Genomic DNA, 19749 nt, shown 5'->3' with positions numbered 1-19749 from the left:
GAGAACATGCAAACTCATCACAGATAAGTTTAAACCCATCATTAGATATGTTCTTTTTCTTCTCCAGGTCCACCTCGGGGTGGCTCAGAGATTTGGTTTTGAGTGCACCCCTGACCCTGACACTGGAGGCTGCCTGGAGTTCCCCCCCAGCTCTCAACCGCTCCTCCAGTTTGTCTCCGTCCTCTACCGGGACATGGGGGACAACATTGAGGGGGTCCGCGCTCGTGCCTTCCATGACCCGGACAACGACGCCCAGCAAAACCACAGCACCAGCAGCAACAGTGACAGTGGGATCGGAAACTTTTTACCAGAAGACAAGAGCAACAGAGTCCTCCTGGTGGACCTCGGGGGCCCTCCTAATCACAACCTGGTCTCAGGGGCCCGTCACTGGGAAAGCCCTCCCTCGTCCCAGGACGCCTGGAGCCCCACCTTTGGAGCAGCCGCTTCCCACGCCCCTCCTCCTCCTCTTCCTCCTCCTCCTCCACCAAAGCTTAGAAACGGCCACTACCGTCACGACCCCCACCTGGCTGACCTCCCTCATCCTCTCCCCTTACCTCACCCTGACGTGCATGGCAGGCACTCGCGAGGACCTCACCCACATCACTATCCGTCAGGGAAACTAGGAGGAGCTGCAGGGGGAGGAGGAGGAGAGAGGAGAGGAGGAGGGGCAGCGGGTGTGGGGGCGGAGCCACAGCGCTGGCTTCCAGTGCATGTGCTGAGGGACTGGCGTCAGCAGCACCACAGTCACCTACAGGGCCTGAGCAGCGACCAGGAGTCATACGCAGAGTCCACTGACGGATGGTCATCAGCCAACTGCAGCACGCTGCCCCCACCCATGAATAAGATCCCTGCTGATAGATACAGGGCCCCGCTGGCCCCAGGTGACCACCTGCTGCCACCTGGAGGGGGCCCGCCCCCCCCTCCTGCTCCACCTCACACCCACCGACTGATCGCTCAGAAAGATGAGTGGGCCAAGAAGTTATTTGGAGCAGGAGAGCGTGATCGGACCGGCTCAGAGCGCAGTGAAAGAGAGAAGAAACGAGGTGGAAACTCAAAGGAGGGAGAGAAAAAGGTGAGGCATTTTTTTTATCTTCATTTTTATTTTCAGAAAACAGTTTCACTCCAACAATGGAGCATTCATAGATGCTTTGCCTTGTGCCAGTGCGTGGGCTTTAGGAGAGTTGTGTCAGAAGTGACCGTGAGATGAGAAGCAGCTATAGCATCCCCCATCACACAAACCTGTGGTGGAAATTCACTCTGACTTGTGTGTCCAAGTCCAGTTTATTGAGGTTGTAAATCCGTCCCAGCTCCACTCTCTGACTCTCTGACCTCCAAATACGTTCACACCTTTTCTTTGCCCTAAAGACTCAGCGTTTGTTTCACTTTCCTCTTTCTTTTAAAGTTAAGTTAAGTTTATTTGTTGCACTTTTCATGTACAGGACAATCCAAGGTACTTTATACAAAACAAACATCACAGTAGAGCTTTAAAACAATATCAATCAATAAAACAGGATAATATCAAATGAAATAGCGTGACTGTTTAATTAAAAGCAGTGTTGAATAAAAATGTCTTTAACCTTGATTTAAAAAGAGCTGAGAGTTTGAGCGGACACAGATGAGGAGCATAAAAACTAAACACTGCTTCTCCATGTTTGGTTTTTGTTCTGGGAACATAAAGCAGGTCTTTCCCAGACGACCTGAAACCTCTTGGTGGTTCATAACGGAGCAGAAGTTCTGAGATACATTTTTGTCCTGTACCATTTATGACTTTATAAGCCAGTAACAGTATTTTATAGTCAATTCTCAGACTGACTGGAAACCAGTGAAAGGATTTAAGAACTGGGGTTATATATGATCCACTTTCTTTGTATTTGTGATGACTCGGGCAGCAGCATTCTGAATTAACTACAGCTTTTGTTGTAAAGTTGATTTAGTAACTGTCTTTATGTGGCTGGTGAACCACATAAAACCTGCATATAAAACCTGTTTGCTCTATAAGAGCAACCGCTACGTGACTAAACAAAGTGAGCATCTCAGCAGTTTTGCTTCAGCGTCCGTAGATTGATAAGTTATTTATTTCTTTATCCTCACTCCTCCAGTATCAGATCATGTTTTATGCATGAGCCAGACATCTGTCTTCATCTGTGAACCACCTGTTTCCCTTGGTACGGTGACTCAGAGCAACACCACACAACTAAATACATACTGGACTCATAAGTGTTTGTCCGTGACATTCATTTATTTATTGTTTATAATCAACTACTCATACAATAGTCAGTTTATAAAGTTCAGAAATCCACCTTATGGACCAGGGTTTGGTTCAATTAGAAATGTAATCACATAAATGATAATTATTTACAATTATGATGTAATTAGAATTATAATTTTTATTTAAAAAAAATCTGTTTCTGTTGTAATCATACACTATTTAACAGCAGTGACACATTTTCAGTCTACACATTAAATAACTAGTCAATTCTTAAAATGGTCAACAAATGAAGAGAAGGTGATGACTTCACAGTGGACACGCCTCCAATGACCTGCTTATGACTAGGGGTGTGTATCACCTGGCATGTACGTATCCCGATACATACTGTGGGTCACGATACGATATATCCCGATATTAAAGCATTAGGTGATTATTGCAATTTTTTTTAATATATGACTGAATAAACAACTAATCTGTAAATGTCTACACCTCCATGAGAACATTATGTATGAAATATATTTTATTGGCATATTTTACACTCAATGGCTTTAACATGCCATGTGCCAACAACTTATAAAAACAATCTGCCTGTGGCTTTTAAACCAACTTTGACTTTAGTGCAACATGACTTTAGTGCAACTTAACTGAGGTATATGTCTAGAACAACAAATAAATGCAGAAAGTTAGTACTTTATTTTCAGATTTTATTGAAAAAACACAAGCTGGTCAACATGCAGTTACAATGTCTCCTGCAGTGGAAAAGACTTTCCTGGTTAAATAAAGGTTAATATATATGTATATATTTTTTTTTTTAATTGATATGGATGCATTTAGAATCGATCTGAGAATCGTGCGTTTTTTTCCCAACATCCCCAATATTTTGTACCATTTTTAAACTGCATTATATTCACACTTTATTTCATCGTTTCATCAAGATCGCTCCACAAATAATGCAGGGAAGCAACTTGTAAGAAAGTACAAAGTGTTGCTATTCTGAGCAAATACGCTCAAATTCTTTACTTACAGTGTTCAGTTGTCTTTCCTCTGTGGGGCTTAATATTTACTTGGATAATGAAGCATCTACTGTACCTACTGCTCTCTCTCCAGCCTGAAGCAAAGCAGGCCTTGTTGTGTCTATGTACCACACGGTGGCGCTGTTTCACCACACATACAGTAACTCCATCACTTCTCATACACAAAGATACATTTGAAAGACACGTGAACTTCCCAGAAACAGTGAATAATGAGCTCAGTGGTTAGAAGATAGACTACAGCTCTTCCTGCCACGTCACTAATTTGTCTCTTATGTGTGGGGGAAAAAAAGGCATTTCAGATTTTTTTGTAACAAAGCTGTAATATTTGATCCAGTTTGTCAAATTTGCCACATCCCACTAGGGCTGAATGGTTTTGGAAAATAATCTAATTGCGATTTTTTTTTTTCCCTCAATATTGCGATTTTGATTTAATATGCAATTATTATTTCAAGGGCAACTTGTCATGTATTTTTTAATGAACACAAGCAATAAATCAATCTGTTTCATAACAAACAATTTCTGATTTGTTTAAATAAATATCATTTTTTTTCACAGATTCCAACAATAAAGCAAACAAATCTGTGGCTTTACCTCTTCAACATATTTAACTAACTTCACGTTTCATGAAACATGTAAACATGTGGACTGCACTTCTTAAACACTCTCTGAACTTAACAGGACAGTCTATAAATAAATAAATCAACAGATATATAAAAAATAATAAACTAAAGCTTACTAATATCCAGTGAGTAACATCACACATACTAAAGTGCAAGAAAAGTAAGGAGAACTAATAGCTGTTTAAACCAATTGGACGTTTTTTAGGTAAATCAAACTCCCAACGAACTTAAAATAAATTATTACTAAAAAAAAAAAAAAAAAGAAAAAGAAGAAATTGCAGCCTTTGCAATTAGAAAATCGCATTTTAACATATCGCAATAATATCACAAATTCAGCTTTACATCCCAGCATCCTTTGTTCTGTGTAAAACCTCTTGGTTTTTGTTGACTGTTGTAAACGTGTGTGTTAGCTAATGTGTTAGCATGCGAACGCTGAACTCCCCATGTGTTTCAACAATTGACCTTTCGCAAATACCCCGCCCACAAACAGTCATTTTTGTCCAGTCATCAACCGTTACTATGTAAACAAGGTCCGACATGTTCAGAGCCGGCACAATAAACCTTTTCGCGTGACATCAGCACTTGACCTAGCAACGCACGCCACCATTTTAAGAGGGTATGCTTTTGCTTGACAACCGCCATTGACCGCTGACAACATGGTGGAGATCTTGCAGTTTGGCAGATTTTTATTGTAGAATCCTGCGTAGTATTTGGCTGTCACAACCAAGCCTGGCTGAACGATAATATATCATTTTACAGAATACCTACAGAAAAAGGCCAGAAACGGAAATGATGGATCCAAGCACTGAGGCAAACAAACGACAACGGAACTACGTGGAGCTCAAAATCAAAGTAGTCATGTGTTTGTAGTAGACATTTAGTTAATGGTAGGTTGTGTATTTTGGGGATCTAATTTCCTCCTGATTGATTTTATGACATTGATTATAAATTAGTCTACATTTAAATTGTAATTTATTCAGTAATGACTGAAATGTCTATTAGCTAGCTAGGGCTAGGCCTAACTAGAGGGCTTTCATGCCGGGTTTACACCTAACTATGATACTTTACGAATATAATTTTTGCCGTCATTCTTGACATTCTTAACGTCACTTAACGAATCGGAACAGAGTTCTGAACAGAGCGTGTCGGTTGTTGGCATTCGCGTGAGTCGTGCCGTTATTCTTAATGCATGATAACAGGCAAGGGCACCGGAGATTTGCCCGGTGGGCCAGGCCGCCGGTGGACCGCTGGGTTGGGCCATGAGAAAGAGAAAAAGAAAGAGGGGATGAACACACCTGTCAAGTATCCTGTTTTGGCTGGGAAACTCCCGCATTTTACCCCTCTTTCCTACCATCATCCCATATTAGTATTTTCCTGTAAATATCCTGTATTTTAATGTAATATTGATTAAAAGATAGATGGATTGTAGATTTTATCCAGAAATAGTTTGTGGTGTTGATTTATTTTGGGATGAGGTTTGCTTTTTTTGTGGCTGTTGTGAGTTTAAGATTTCTTATTTTATTGTCAATTGCACACACACACACACACACACACTTAACCCAAGCTTGTTTTGGTCATGTAGACACTTCATCTTTTGTAATCAGCTGCACAAGTGTGTTCTTGTAATTTTAGTTTTTTTAACCTGAGGAGAGGAGATCTCATCAACCTGCCTTCATGTTTGTTATCAAGCATTTAGGCCTACACACACACACACACACACACACACACACACACACACACACACACACACACACACACACACACACACACACACACACACACACATACACACACATGGTTGCTGCATGGTTGACTCAGTATCCAAGCAACACCACTGGTCATTGCCTATTGAAATGCTAAGTAGACCAGCTCCTAACAAGCCTGTTGGACTGGCCCTATGTGAAGCTGATCTGCATCCATTCATTCCTAATTAACAAACTGGTGAACGTCTTATTTCTAACACAATAATATGAGGTGATTAACCAGACAGAAAGTTGATGAAGAAAGAATATTTCCCATCCCTGAATTTTGGCCTTAGATAACTCTTAATGGCCTTTTTAATGATGTTTTTATTAGAACCTACATTTTGATTGGCTGAGCTTTTTGAACTTCTTTCCACTGAGTTTTAGTTTGAAGTTACAACAGCTAAAGACAATGACTGCAGTTCCTTTAAGCTTAAACTGGACAATTAAAAAAAACCTGTTTTTTCTACCCTGGGGTCATGATTCCATGTGGGGTCACCTGAAATGTTTAGTAGTAATAACCTCATTAACATCATATTTTTTGATTAAAAATTAAATTAAATTTTTTTTTTTTTAATTGCAGCAGTTTCCTCAGAGCAGGATTTTCCAACCTTGGAGTCGTGACCCCACGTGGGATCGCCTGGAAATAAAATTAAAATTTCTAGTAATTAAATAAAAAAAACAACTAATTAGAATTGTATATTTAATTTTTTTTTATATATATATATATATATAGAAGAAAGGCTTGAATAATAATTATTCTTTTTCGAATTTAAACACCACATGCCTCATAGATCAATAAATCAAAGGTAGAGCCCGACCGATATGGAATATTTAGTGCCGCTACAGCTATTATGGGTCTTAAAAAGCCAATATCCAATGTATCTGCCAATAGCCGATATATCAACTGATATATCAATAGCCGATATATCAACTGATATATCAATAGCCGATATATCAACTGATATATCGGCTATCGACAGATACATTTGATATCAGCTTTATATATTTATGTGAAATAACATTGGTTAACACCAAAATTACTGGTATATTGTACATGCATACAATTTCTTTTGATACCCAAAATACGATTCAAGACAAAGAAGCAAAACATGACTAAATTTAAATCAGGAACTTTTTAATTGGTCACACTGTTGTTGGGTTATATTCTTTACATGTGCTCTGGTCCAGTCCCTAGAGGATCTACACTGCCGACCACAGCTGAAACCCGTCCGGTTCTTGAATGTTGGAGGAGGAGACACATTTATAATCTTACACTTATAATGAAGATGAAGTCAAGGAATGGATTTTACATCATTTATTACAGATACAGTTTACGAGTGAGTGAGATACTATCTTTACAGCGCTGGCCCAGTGACATCCTTCCCCCACGAGGTCCAGACAACCAAGAGAAAGATCTGTTGCCTTCACCTGGCTTTATCTGCGTCGTTGCTCCTCCTTCGCTGGGCCCCACCTCCCATGGTTCTAGCCTGTGTCAGTGATCAATGTGTGTGGGACGAGCCACAGAATTTACACAGCCAAAAGGTTAATACATCAGTTACATATTATAGAACGATTGATAATCTGATCGGTCCGGCTATTGACCAATGTTGATTAATCAGTGAAAGCTAAAACCGGCTTTAATCAAAAGTATTTCTCCCGTGAAACAAAATGTCTAAGGATGAAATTGCCGCTCACCAGTCTGATTTTGACTCATTGGGTTTGTTGACAAATAGTCATGTGACTTGAACTTACGTAAAATTTCACGCATTTCATTGTGGGATTGGGAATCCCTTGGAAGAATGCAAGGATGGCACCAAAGCTGATAAATTAAGTGTCTTGATAGAATTAGCAAGGATAGGCTAAATCTTTGTTTCTTATGTTGATTTAGCAAGACCTTCAGTTTTAACTAATTCTGGTGTTTTCGTCGAGAGCCACAAAAATGCTTAAAAATGGCAGAAATGTCACAGACACAAGTTTTTGACGAAATAACCGATATAGTTGAGAAAACGTTGGGAAACTATGACTGATGCTGTGATGTCGATCGATATCTCTTCAGAAGGTTTTTGCAGCTCTTTGATGACGCTACAAAAATGTACCACACAGATTTAAGGTAGCAATGGGTGTAGCAACTATACTCTCTGTCTAGAATCTACAATCAAGTGTTGGAGTGACGGCTGCTGCTATGTCCACTACTCTATATTATTATCACTGTAGTTTAGGGGTTGGCTTTAGTGCTTTTGGCTGCAGGGAAATTCACAGGACACTACATGCCTGCATCCAACATGTGGAATTTAACAGTCGGGTGAAAGGAAAGAGAAACCCCTTAGCAAGAGAAAACTCACAGTAAAACCTCAAAATGTGTTTGTCTTTGTGCCTTTAAAAAGTTTTATGTCACCTTTTACTGTTTTTAGAGGTAAAATATTTTTTTTCTCTCTCTCTGACGAATAAACATCAGCATTATTTTATTATTTATGGTTGAACTCAACATCTTGGTAACTGGGTGTCAGGCCCGTTCAGCTAACAGCTGTGTCAACACTAGAAGGTTTCTCTACAATGAACGATCACACTTAATACTTTATGTAGACATAGATGTGCTGTCTTTTATTAATCTGTACTAAACCCCAGTGTTTTTGTAGTCTTGTAACAATGTGTAGGTCACAGACCTACACATGTGTTTTTTTTCTTTTCATTTTATTTGTTCAAAGTTGTCACTAAAGCAAAAAAAAAAAAAATTAGCTTTAAAGTCACTAACAGGGTTTTTTTTTTAGAAAAAAGGCTTTTTTCTCAGCTTTTTGCTTTGAAACTGAAGATTTGTGTAAAACTTGCTCTATTCAACGACTGATTACAAAAGAACAAAACGAGCCAGAAATAAATTCTTTCTTTTTTGATGAAAGTAGAGGCATCAATCTTTCAGATTTCAGATAGTGTAGCGAACCCCAGCCAGACAATGGTGAAGCTTACTGATGTTTTAAAGTTTTTTATTTATGTTCGGCCTTTGTCCTTATTTTGAGCATAAATGTTTCCTTGAAACACCGTAAGAGCTAAAAGACAAATAAATAACAATACAGTTAGCTCTTACAACACAGATAAATACAACATGCTAAGTGCTAACAAGCTTGTGTGGCTACAATGAAGAAAACTCAAATATCACTCATTTAGAACATTACTAGTTTACAAATACAATATTTAACACTTAAAAGACATGAAATACCTTGTTCCCGATTCCAGCTGGGCGCTTATTTCACAGAAAACTTTGTTTTATTACTTTATTCTCTTCTCCACTCCATTTTACCGTTTTCCTTCCTGATGTAAATTTGCATACTGTCAGGTGAGACAGTCACTTCCGGTTTTTACCAAAATAAAAGACCCGTCGTAATCAAAAAAGGGGCACAAATAAAATAACACAATACCTTCAAAAAAGGATAGTCTTTAAGTCCTTTACACTCCCACCAATCATGAGTAAATAATGTAATGGTTCAGAATGCATTATGAACGAGTGATTTTCAAACAAAAGATGACATACATCTTGAAAGGTACAGAGAACTCATGTGGAGAACACCTTAAGTAGAAACCTTAATAACCATTTTGAAATAACTATCTGTAAGGAGGGGTATCCTACATCATAAAAATAATAATAAAAAGGAAGGAAAGAAGAGAGCAGATTTAGTCCATTTCCAGCAGCAGGACTAACTTCTGAACAGGACGCTCAACCTCAGACACTTTATGGAGACGCTCCCCTTTCTTGCCAAGCTCCCTGTCGCCGAGACAGACCTTCACTCTCCTTACTAATCCGTCCTTGTCAGTAGTAGTCTTCGAAACTCTTCCCAATCTCCACTCATTTCTGTGTGCATCTTCCCCCTTTATCAACACAATATCTCCGATTTGCAGATTTCTTCTTGGGGCATTCCAACGTTGTCTGAGAGTGATGTTGGCAAGGTACTCCTTTCGCCATCGACTCCAGAACTGCTCTGCAAGGTATTGAACATGTCGCCACCTTTTTCTGCCATATATGTCTTCTCTGACGAATTCACCTGGGGGAGGTAAGGCCTTGACAGATTTCATAGTCAGAAGGTGGTTAGGAGTGAGTGGCTCAAGACTATGAGGATCACTGAGGTTGTCAACGGTCAGTGGGCGGCTGTTAACGATTGTCATAGCTTCATAGAGGAAAGCCCGTAGCGAAGCATCATTTAGCCTTCCAGAAGATAGGGAAAGTGTGGACCTCAGGATGTTTCTCACTGTTCTAATCTGTCTTTCCCACACTCCTCCAACATGACTTGAATATGGTGCATTCATTTTAAAATCACACTGCTTCTCTGCAAGAAACACGACCAGTCGGTTAGCATCGACTTCTTTTAGAGCTTCTTTGAGTTCGTTTTTTGCTCCGACGAAGTTGGTCCCTTGATCTGACTTAATCTGACGAACAGCGCCACGTATGGCAATGAAGCATCTCAGGCCATTTATAAGAGCATCCGTTGTCATATCTTCCAGCATCTCTATATGGACGGCACGGGAACTTAAGCAAGTGAAGAGAAGACCGTACCTCTTGTTCTCTTTTCTCCCCTGCTTCGTAAAGAATGGGCCGAAGCAGTCCATACCGCAGAAGGTGAAGGGGGGCGATGGTTCCACGCGTTCAGGGGGCAGATCAGCCATCCTTTGCTCTTCTGTTGGTTTCCGGTGCCGTCTGCAGGTAACGCATTGACGAATGTAGGATGCGACTGCCCGGTTTATCCCTGGTATCCAGTAGCCACTGGACCTGATTGCATTGACGGTGAGACCTTTACCTTGATGTGTCATCCTTTTATGGTGATGGGCAATCAACATCTTTGTGACGTGATGGTCTTTGGGGATGATTGCAGGGTGCTTGATAGAGTTAGGAAGAGAGGAGTTGTGCAGTCTTCCTCCCACCCTGAGAACACCGTCTTTGCCCAGGAAAGCATCAAGAGAGTACAGTGAATCGTGGCATGGTAGGGGGGCTCCTTTGACCAACAGCTTCAGCTGGTCTTGATACACATCTTTCTGCAGAATTTTGATTATGCAGTGTTCCGCCTCTTCTCGTTCCGTCACTGTAGTAAGGCTGTTGGATCGGTTCTTCTTGATGCGTCTTAGAATGCGTGCAATAGCTCGAGTAGCCAGCGACCAGGATGAGAATTTCGACAAACGATCAACCAGACTTACTCGCTCTGTAGCTCCTGTGCTAAGTGTAAGGGCGCTTCTGACCTCTGGATCTCCGATCGTTAGCTCTGGAATTTCATCCGCTGGCAGATTTATTTCCTTTTCCCATAAAAACTTGGGTCCAGTGAACCAGGTAGATGTCAGAAGCTCGCTGGGAGTCAAGCCTCGAGAAGCGTGGTCAGCTGGATTCTCAGCCGTAGGGACGTATCTCCATTGTTTTGGGTCTGAACTGAGATGAATCTTCTGAACGCGGTTGGCCACAAAGGTGTGGAATCGTCGGGCTTCATTTTTGATATATCCCAGGATCACTTTAGAATCTGTCCAGTAGAACTCCTCAGTGTCAGTAGATCCCAGTTCCTCCTTCAGCATATCGCTTATCTTAATGGAAACTACCGCCGCTGTCAGTTCCAATCTTGGAATAGTTGTGAGTTTGGTTGGTGATACTCTGGATTTTCCTACAACCAAAGCACAGTGAACATCTCCCTCTTCATTTCGTAATCTCAGATACGAACACTGTCCATAACCCTTTGTGCTAGCGTCCGAGAAGTGATGCAGCTCAGTTTTTGAGATCGTTCCGAAACTAGTAGGTGAGTAAGTGCGGGATATGGCGACATTATCCAGTTGAGTTAAATTGTTTCTCCACTGTTCCCATTTAGGAAGAAGCTCATCAGTGAGAGGATCGTCCCAACCTGTACCACGTCTACACATCTCCTGAAGGATGATCTTTGCTTTAAGGAGGACAGGTGCCACAAATCCGAGAGGATCATACAGGGACGCTACCTTCGAGAGAATGCCTCGGCGTGTGGCAGGCTGTTCTTTGAGGGTGACGTTAAGCCGAAAGTGGTCAGACTCAACGTCCCATTGAATACCAAGTGCTCTCTCAAGTGGCAGATCGTCGAACACGAGGTCCATATCCTTCACATTGGTTGCTCGTTCAGAGAGTGGGATACTCTCTAAGACATCTCTGTCGTTCGACACAAACTTATGTAGTCTCAGACCGCCCATGGCACAGAGTTCACAAGCTTCCCTGGCAAGTTGAATGGCATCTCCAGTGCTTTCAACGCTTGTCAGCCCATCGTCTACATAGAAATCACGCATTATGAACCGTGAGCCTTGGGGATAGATGTCAGCATTTTCCTTAGCTAGATGTTTTAGCCCATAGTTTGCGCATCCAGGAGAGGAAGCTGCACCAAACAGATGTACCTTCATGCGAAACTCGCAGGGCTTTGCATTGAAGTCTCCTTGCTTCCACCAAAGAAAGCGCAGGTAATCACGATCTGCTTCATCCACATGGAATTGATGGAACATTTTTTCGATGTCACATATTAATGCAACAGGATGCAAACGAAAGCGGATGAGGACTCCATTCAAGTTGTTCAACATGTCGGGACCAGAGAGGAGGTGATCATTCAGGCTAGAACCTTTATATCTGGCTGAGCAGTCAAACACTACACGAAGTTTATCAGGCTTCCTTTCATGGTATACACCATGATGAGGAATGTACCATCTCTCACCTTCACTCCCATCATCCTCTATCGGCTCTGCATCGCCCTTTTCGATGACATCTTCCATGAACTCGACGTAATGCTTCTTATACCGTTCATCTCGTTGCAATTTCCTTTTCAGATGATTGAGTCGAATCATGGCTGAGTCTCTATTGTCCGGCAGGCTTGGTCTCCTTTTGAAGGGAAGAGGCATTTCGTAGTGGCCCTGTGCATTTTTTCGTATGCCGTCATCCAGCTTATTGAGGAATGTGATGTCATCCTGTGACACCGTTTTGTCTCTTTCACTTCCATCTTTAAAGTCTGATTCGAGAATGCGGATAACATCTGCTGGAGTGGCTTGGGGTAGTTCTTTAACTGAGACTCTGTGACACAGATGACTTGTGGTCAGCATGTCATGGCTTTGTGATGAGCGGCCCACAATGCTCCATCCCAAATCTGTTCGCACTGCGTAGGGTTCTTCATCTCCTCCCAGAATTACTTGTTTTGGTGCCATCGCTCTGGAGCAATTATAGCCTATGAGGAGACCTACTTCACAGTCTTTCAGGGGTTGAATTTCATCTACTATTTCAGCGAGATGACTCCATTTCTTGGCTGTCTCACAAGTAGGGATGTGAGCGCGGTTCAAAGGTATAGATTCTTTCGTGTAAGTAGCAGGAAGGTCGACTTGAATGTTTGAACTGTATCCCCTTACACAAAGACCGGAAACTCTTTCACTTGTAAGAACTGCGTCTTTTCCGCTCATGGTAGTCAACTTCAGCTTCACTGGATACCTTTCCGCATTTAGACCATTGCTTACTTCTTGTTCGATGAATGTAGTATCACTTTGAGTATCAAGTAGAGCATAGACAAGTTTCTCTACAGTTGGATTATTTTTAGAAGACAACCACACTGGTATCACCATCGATGTGTTGGATGAGCCTTCACTTGCTACGCTGAGTGATGTAGCAGTGTTACCTTGACTTGGTCTTGTTTCTGCTGAGGACCATTCCCTTTTATAGTTTTGGTCATGGAGGGCTGTAGGATGCTTCCCTTTGCAGGTATCACAGGCATGACGATGACGACATTCTTTTGCGCTGTGGCCAGGTTTGAGGCACCCGTAGCAGAGTTTCTTTTCCCTTACGTAGTTCCGTCTATCAATCAACGACATCTCTTTAAACTTGGAGCACGCGTGAAGATAGTGTCCGTTATCTTGGCAAAGAATACATGAAGTCTTAACCCTTTTTTGATCTGACCTTAGGCAAACATTGTCTACAGCTGTTTGAGTGGTGAAAACACTGGCCTTGTTTCGCTTTGGGTCTCTGGGATTTCTCCTTTCAGGGTCAGAGTCTGAAGGACGAAGGGCATGAAAGGACGTGATTGGGTTGCATGCAATGTCAGCTTCAGCAGACGTGAATCTAGCGAAGTCCTTGAAACTGGGGAATTCTTGGTTCTCATTCAGACTGTGTGTGACTTGACGATTCCAGCGTGAAGCTGCCCAGTCTGGCAGTTTGTGGACAAGCTTCTGGTTCTCTTCACAGTCGTTTAATATGTCGAGACCCTTGACATGAGGCATGGCATCGAGACAGGCATTGAGAAAGTCAGAGAAGTTTCTGAGTCCTTCTGCATCCTTAGGTTGAATCCTTGGCCAATTGGTGAGCTTCTGTCTGAATGCTCTCTGAATGATGAATGGCTGGCCAAAGCGGCGATTTAGCTTGTTCCAGGCATCTTGGTAAGCTTCATTGTCATTTCGGTAGAAGGTACCATCTAGAGCCTGGCGTGCTGGGCCACTAACGTATTTCTTCAGATAGAACAGTTTTTCGGCTGGAGTGATTGCCCGTTGGTCGATGAGCGATGTAAACAATGACTTCCATTCAATGAATCGTATAGAATCACCATTGAAGACAAAAGGCTCAGGAACAGGCAGGCGATTCAAGGTTAGATTATCTTGAAGGACCTGGGCGAGGGAGGAAATGTCCGTGTGAGTGGAAGTCGTGCCATTTGAGATGGGGACTGCAGTGTGGAAATTTGGGGTGTTTTTTGTTTCCTCGATCCTTTCATTAGCGAGGTTAGCAGCTTCGCGTTCCGTTTCCTTCTCGTAGACCTTCCGCTTAGCTTGCGCTGCCCGCACTTCCTTTTCTGCCTGCAGTCGCTCTAACTCACGCTTTTGTGCTTCTATGACTTTCCGTTGTTGTTCCTCCAACTCCCGTATGGACTCCCTTTGTCTTTCTTCCTCAAACATCATAATGTAATTTGCTTCCTTTGCTGCTAAATCGGCTGCTGCATCTACACGCTTGGCTGCAATCGACGAGGCTATGGAGTGGCGGCCAGATGTTCTGTGGCTCATCAAGGAAGATGCAGATCCGTAGACTGATGTTGCATAATCACGGCAGCGCAGTTCATGAAGTCGGCGTCTTTCCTTTTCCTCATTGAACTCGCCTACCTCATCTATTGTTCTGTCATAGGCAATGCCTATTATTTCTGCGGTTACTGACTCACACGTATCGACTCGTCTTCTTATGTCAGTCGATGGTGTGATGAGGTCTCGAATTTGACTGTACATGTTCATTATGTCTCCCTTATCTTTCTTGAGTTCATCGATGAGAACCCAAAGCTGCTCATCTGGCATGTATGTCTTCAATTGATCTCTTGCTTTACGCACCTGGAGCTTCCATTGTTCATACATGGACTGCAGCCTTTTCTCCCTTTTCTTGGCTTCTTCCTCTTGGAACTCACGCATCTTCTCAGTAGGATTTCGTGTGCGTTCTGAGCGTCTGGGACCTTCAGTTTGTTCATTTTCTCTCTGAAGGAGACCCTGGAGGTCAGCTAATCTGTGTTGCTTTGCCTCAATAGCTGCCTTTAGATGTTGTCCCTCCGATATATCTGTAGCTACCTGAAGCTCACTGTGTAAATCTTCAATTTCCCGATTTACTTCAGCTATGTGCTGCTCTAATTCTGTCATGTCTGCTGACTGTAAAATTATAAACAGGAATTGTATTTTATTTTATTATAATTTTACTAATTTATGTAATTTTTTTTATTTTTATAATTGCATTTATTTTCTTTTATTTAACTTTTATATATATATATATTTTTTTTTTTTTTTTTATTTTTTTTTTTTTTTTTTGGAAAAGCCTTTTAGCAGATGTGGTTAGCCTTTACAGTGAGCACCATAAACATAGCATGTTAGCACAAATTAACAATCACAGATGCAGGAATGTAAATACACTTCAAAAGGTAAGTGTCTATCTAAGCAGCACAACAAGAACAACTCTCACAGTATATGAGACAAAAATCCAAAAATTGAGAAAAGTCCTTAATTAAGGGTCCATTTATCAAAAGAGAATTTGGATGAGACAACAATGTATTTTCTTTACTTGAAATGAGCAGGTACGTAAACTATTAAATGTCTGTTAGCTCAAGAAACAGTATGTCCTTTACTGAACTTATTTCGAAAGACCGTTGTCCGTAGCTCTCTCTCTTTTCTTTTTTTTTTTTTGTTGAGGCAATACTCACAGTTCTGAATCAATTTCAGTAAACGTGGCTGTACTTGACCATTGCACTGAATCCATTGTGACCGTCGCTGCACTGCTGAGGTAGATTAGGCTGCTCCGTGTGGAAACCGGCTGCTCGACGATCCACGGCAATGGCGTAGGCGACGACGCAGGCACGTGCGCAGACGTGCGTAATGGCGTCAGTCAGTCAGGATCGGTGCGGGTCAAGCTCTTACTGTAGCGAACCCCAGCCAGACAATGGTGAAGCTTACTGATGTTTTAAAGTTTTTTATTTATGTTCGGCCTTTGTCCTTATTTTGAGCATAAATGTTTCCTTGAAACACCGTAAGAGCTAAAAGACAAATAAATAACAATACAGTTAGCTCTTACAACACAGATAAATACAACATGCTAAGTGCTAACAAGCTTGTGTGGCTACAATGAAGAAAACTCAAATATCACTCATTTAGAACATTACTAGTTTACAAATACAATATTTAACACTTAAAAGACATGAAATACCTTGTTCCCGATTCCAGCTGGGCGCTTATTTCACAGAAAACTTTGTTTTATTACTTTATTCTCTTCTCCACTCCATTTTACCGTTTTCCTTCCTGATGTAAATTTGCATACTGTCAGGTGAGACAGTCACTTCCGGTTTTTACCAAAATAAAAGACCCGTCGTAATCAAAAAAGGGGCACAAATAAAATAACACAATACCTTCAAAAAAGGATAGTCTTTAAGTCCTTTACAGATAGTCATAGTAAAAAATATTCTGTGGGTCTTTAAAATCAGTCAAAATGCTCAAAAACGGCTGGCACTGAGGGAGGTAGAAATTCTTAAAATGGCTGGCACGGAATGAGTTAATAGAGATGAGCAGGAGAAGAAAGTGACTTAGCAGCTGGTTGACTCCGCCATGTGTTTTACTGTAATGTGCTAAAAACAATAATAACAGTGTGTGGATAGCAAAAGAAAATTTCTTTGGTGATCACTGATCTCCTTCACAAGAGCAGGGCGTGTCTATAGACACGCCCATTCATGAATATGCATAAGTAGGCCCCAAAACAGCCTGTTTATAGAAGCGTCATGAAATGGACTTTTCAGAGGGCTAAAACTCCAGAAAAAAGGTGAGTTTGGGAAAATAAACCTCTAATACTATGTTTTTGTGTTTCTTAGAACAAATGTAGATGTGTTAAAGATAGCATAATACTGGACCTTTAAACTGATTTCTTGACTATAATACCTGGGCCATCACTGTGGGATGATGAAGTCCCTTAACCTTAACTGCTCCCCGGGTGCTACACTGTGGTTGCCCACTGCAGGGGTTAAATGCAGAAAAATAATTTAATGTACAGTATGTACCTCTACATACTGTACGTATAATATTAAAAAAATTAATAAAGGTGATCTATCGCCCTTCTGATTAATGTCAATTTCGGTGTTCATTTTTTATTCATTTTGAAGTGAAGGTATGTCAGGAGAAAAGGTGGCGTTTGTATTCAAGTCAGCCTCTCAAAGACAAGAAGCTGCAAATTAATTTCGTCTTCATTTGTATGCAGTGTTTAAATCCACTGACTCATCGATGTGTGCTTATTGATTGCCTTTTCTTTCCCACATTAAGTACAGAATCCTCAATGCATGACATATAAACTGATGGTGTTTTTCTGGCTGCAGGGGGGACGGTTTCGTGGTCTGGCTATGGGCTTTCATCCTTTGCCCCAGCGCTCGTCTGCCAGGCGCTCCTTCGGACGCTCCAAGCGCCTCAGCCTGGCCCGCTCCCTGGACGACCTGGAGGTACGACCCACCATGTTATGATGTTCCCCCTTTGCTCCCGTCACATTGTAACCGCACGTGCAGCAGCAAATCTCTAATAATAGCATCTCCTGCACACTATATATCCTCACATGACACGTCAGACCATCATCTCACATCACCGTGGCAATGTAGACATAGTCATTGGACGGAACCAATGCTAACCAAAGATTAGAGAGATATTCCTCGACTTGCACGTGTGCCTTTGTAGATGAGCGCGTTTGTGTCTTTTGATCAGAGAAAAGTGCTGCACAGATACGATAAGGAACTCACAGGATTCCGCCTGCATACGCTGTAGAAATCATCTTTCAGATATTAATTTAGCTGCAAGAATTGACCTGTTATGCAGTCACTTGAGAGACATGAGTTTTGCCACAAACAGTACGTCTATTTAGCTCCAGTTGACAGCGCCTCATAATAAGAAATCAGCAACGGCAAAAAGTGTTTGGTTCAGTAATGATAACAATCAAGTATTATATTAATTTTCAATGTTTTTGTTCATTTATTTACACTATATCATGGGATGAATTCAGTAGTAAATGTGATATTTATTTAATTTATCAATGACTATGCTCAGTTTGCATTCATTTGATGATCTGGAACCTTTCTTGTTCATCAAAAACAAACAAACAAACAAACAAACAAACACCATGCATGCACAAGGAGAGCATGCAGACTCAACCCATAACCAATAATTGTGACAGGTATTATTTACTCCTTTAGATTATAGTATAGATAATAATTTATTTTTTCGATTACTATAGTTTAACATGTGATTGTTATTGATTTACTAAGTATTTATGATTTATAGGCACATTACAGTGACTCAGTTATTGTATCAGATCTGAGATATTACAACAAAATGTGGGAAAAAAGTTCCTAGAAATGCTTCACTTTTAATCCCGAGGCAGGTGTTTTAAAATTTGTCTATGAAGTAAACACTCGTGTTTCCATATTAGCAGCATAAAGGTTTACTTGTTCTTTTTTATTTATTTTTTATTTTTTTAAAAGTGAATACAATTTTTTTAATTTTACTAGTCATAGGACTGGCATTAAAAACTGCCTGTGGCTTTGTGCCTGCTGTGTATGACACAATCAGGGGAGAAATATGTTAATATATTTCCATGCCCATGGATGCATTATGAAGCATCAATTAAAAGATTAACGCACACACTGACAGACTAACAACACACGCTCCAACAACTCTCACTGACACCCGTATGGAAACATAAATCCGAGATCAGTGATATCAACTACAGTAAAGCTCTACTAGTAGATGTACTCAATGATGGTTTACTAGAGTGAGTACACTTTACTAGTCAAGTAAAAAGTGCCACTAGTAGTACGAGTATGCATTGGAGATATGGGGAAATACGTACTGTACCAACATCCAACCATTATTCATAATGCAAAAACTTCCAAAAGAGTGACAGAAAAGATATTTAGAGAGAAAATGGGAGCATAATATAAATGGAAAACTACATTTCAAGATACAGAATGCCAGAACAACAGTGAAAAGGATGAGTATAACTGTAATTATAGCACTGGTTAAATTATGGAACTGCCTAAAGGATGAAATACAACAAAAACACCAACATAAACCAGTTTAAAAAAGCTTTTTAAGTCATATATAGTTAGTAAGTATAAGAAAGAAGAGCAACAATTTTACCTCGGACAGCAATAATATATAATATGTATGTATTGGTATAAAATATTTTAATATTTACTCAATAAACATAATAAAAGGTATATAGTGTGATAGAAAATATGATGTATTTAAATGTGTGTACATATACAGTACGTACCAGTATATATGTTTGATGTGTATTATAAACTGTATATATAGAAATTTTCAAATGTTTTGACACACTGTTGTGTAGAATAGAATAGATGGACTTTATTGGCGGTCCTGAAACAGTAACAGAAATATTTTTTTCAATGTGTATTGTAAAAATAGTCATATTAGTTTCCTAATTATTTTGTTGTAATATTATCTAGAAAGCCTTGTTTTGTTTTTTTGTGACAGGTTAAGTGTGTATAAGCTTTAGCTTCAACCCTTTGTTCTTCTGATATTTAATCAGTATTTTTCTTTATTGTATTTTTCACATTTTCATGGACGTGTGTTTTCTACTGCTGGAGACATTGTCACTTCTCTGCGGAGCAGCCTAACTTCTGGGCATG

General features: G+C 40.6%; 1 protein-coding gene across 11 annotated transcripts in view; it reads left to right on the top strand.

Annotated features, from left to right (window-relative positions):
- The window catches only part of rgs12b (regulator of G protein signaling 12b), an 84927-nt gene that overhangs the window by 7606 nt on the left and 57572 nt on the right, over positions 1-19749 (top strand). For all 11 annotated transcript variants that reach the window (XR_003674514.1, XM_028453790.1, XM_028453806.1 and 8 more), the window contains exons 4-5: positions 68-1072; positions 17431-17550. Coding sequence is in view for 10 of the 11 variants with exons in the window: in XM_028453790.1 (XP_028309591.1) it covers positions 68-1072; positions 17431-17550 (1125 nt within the window). In the remaining variant the exon portion in view is untranslated. The remainder of the gene's footprint in view (positions 1-67; positions 1073-17430; positions 17551-19749) is intronic.

The sequence above is a fragment of the Gouania willdenowi genome, chromosome 1 (assembly GCF_900634775.1).
Source record: "Gouania willdenowi chromosome 1, fGouWil2.1, whole genome shotgun sequence".
NCBI classification, from domain to species: Eukaryota; Metazoa; Chordata; class Actinopteri; order Blenniiformes; family Gobiesocidae; genus Gouania; species Gouania willdenowi.
This window is presented reverse-complemented; position numbering and strand designations above follow the sequence as displayed.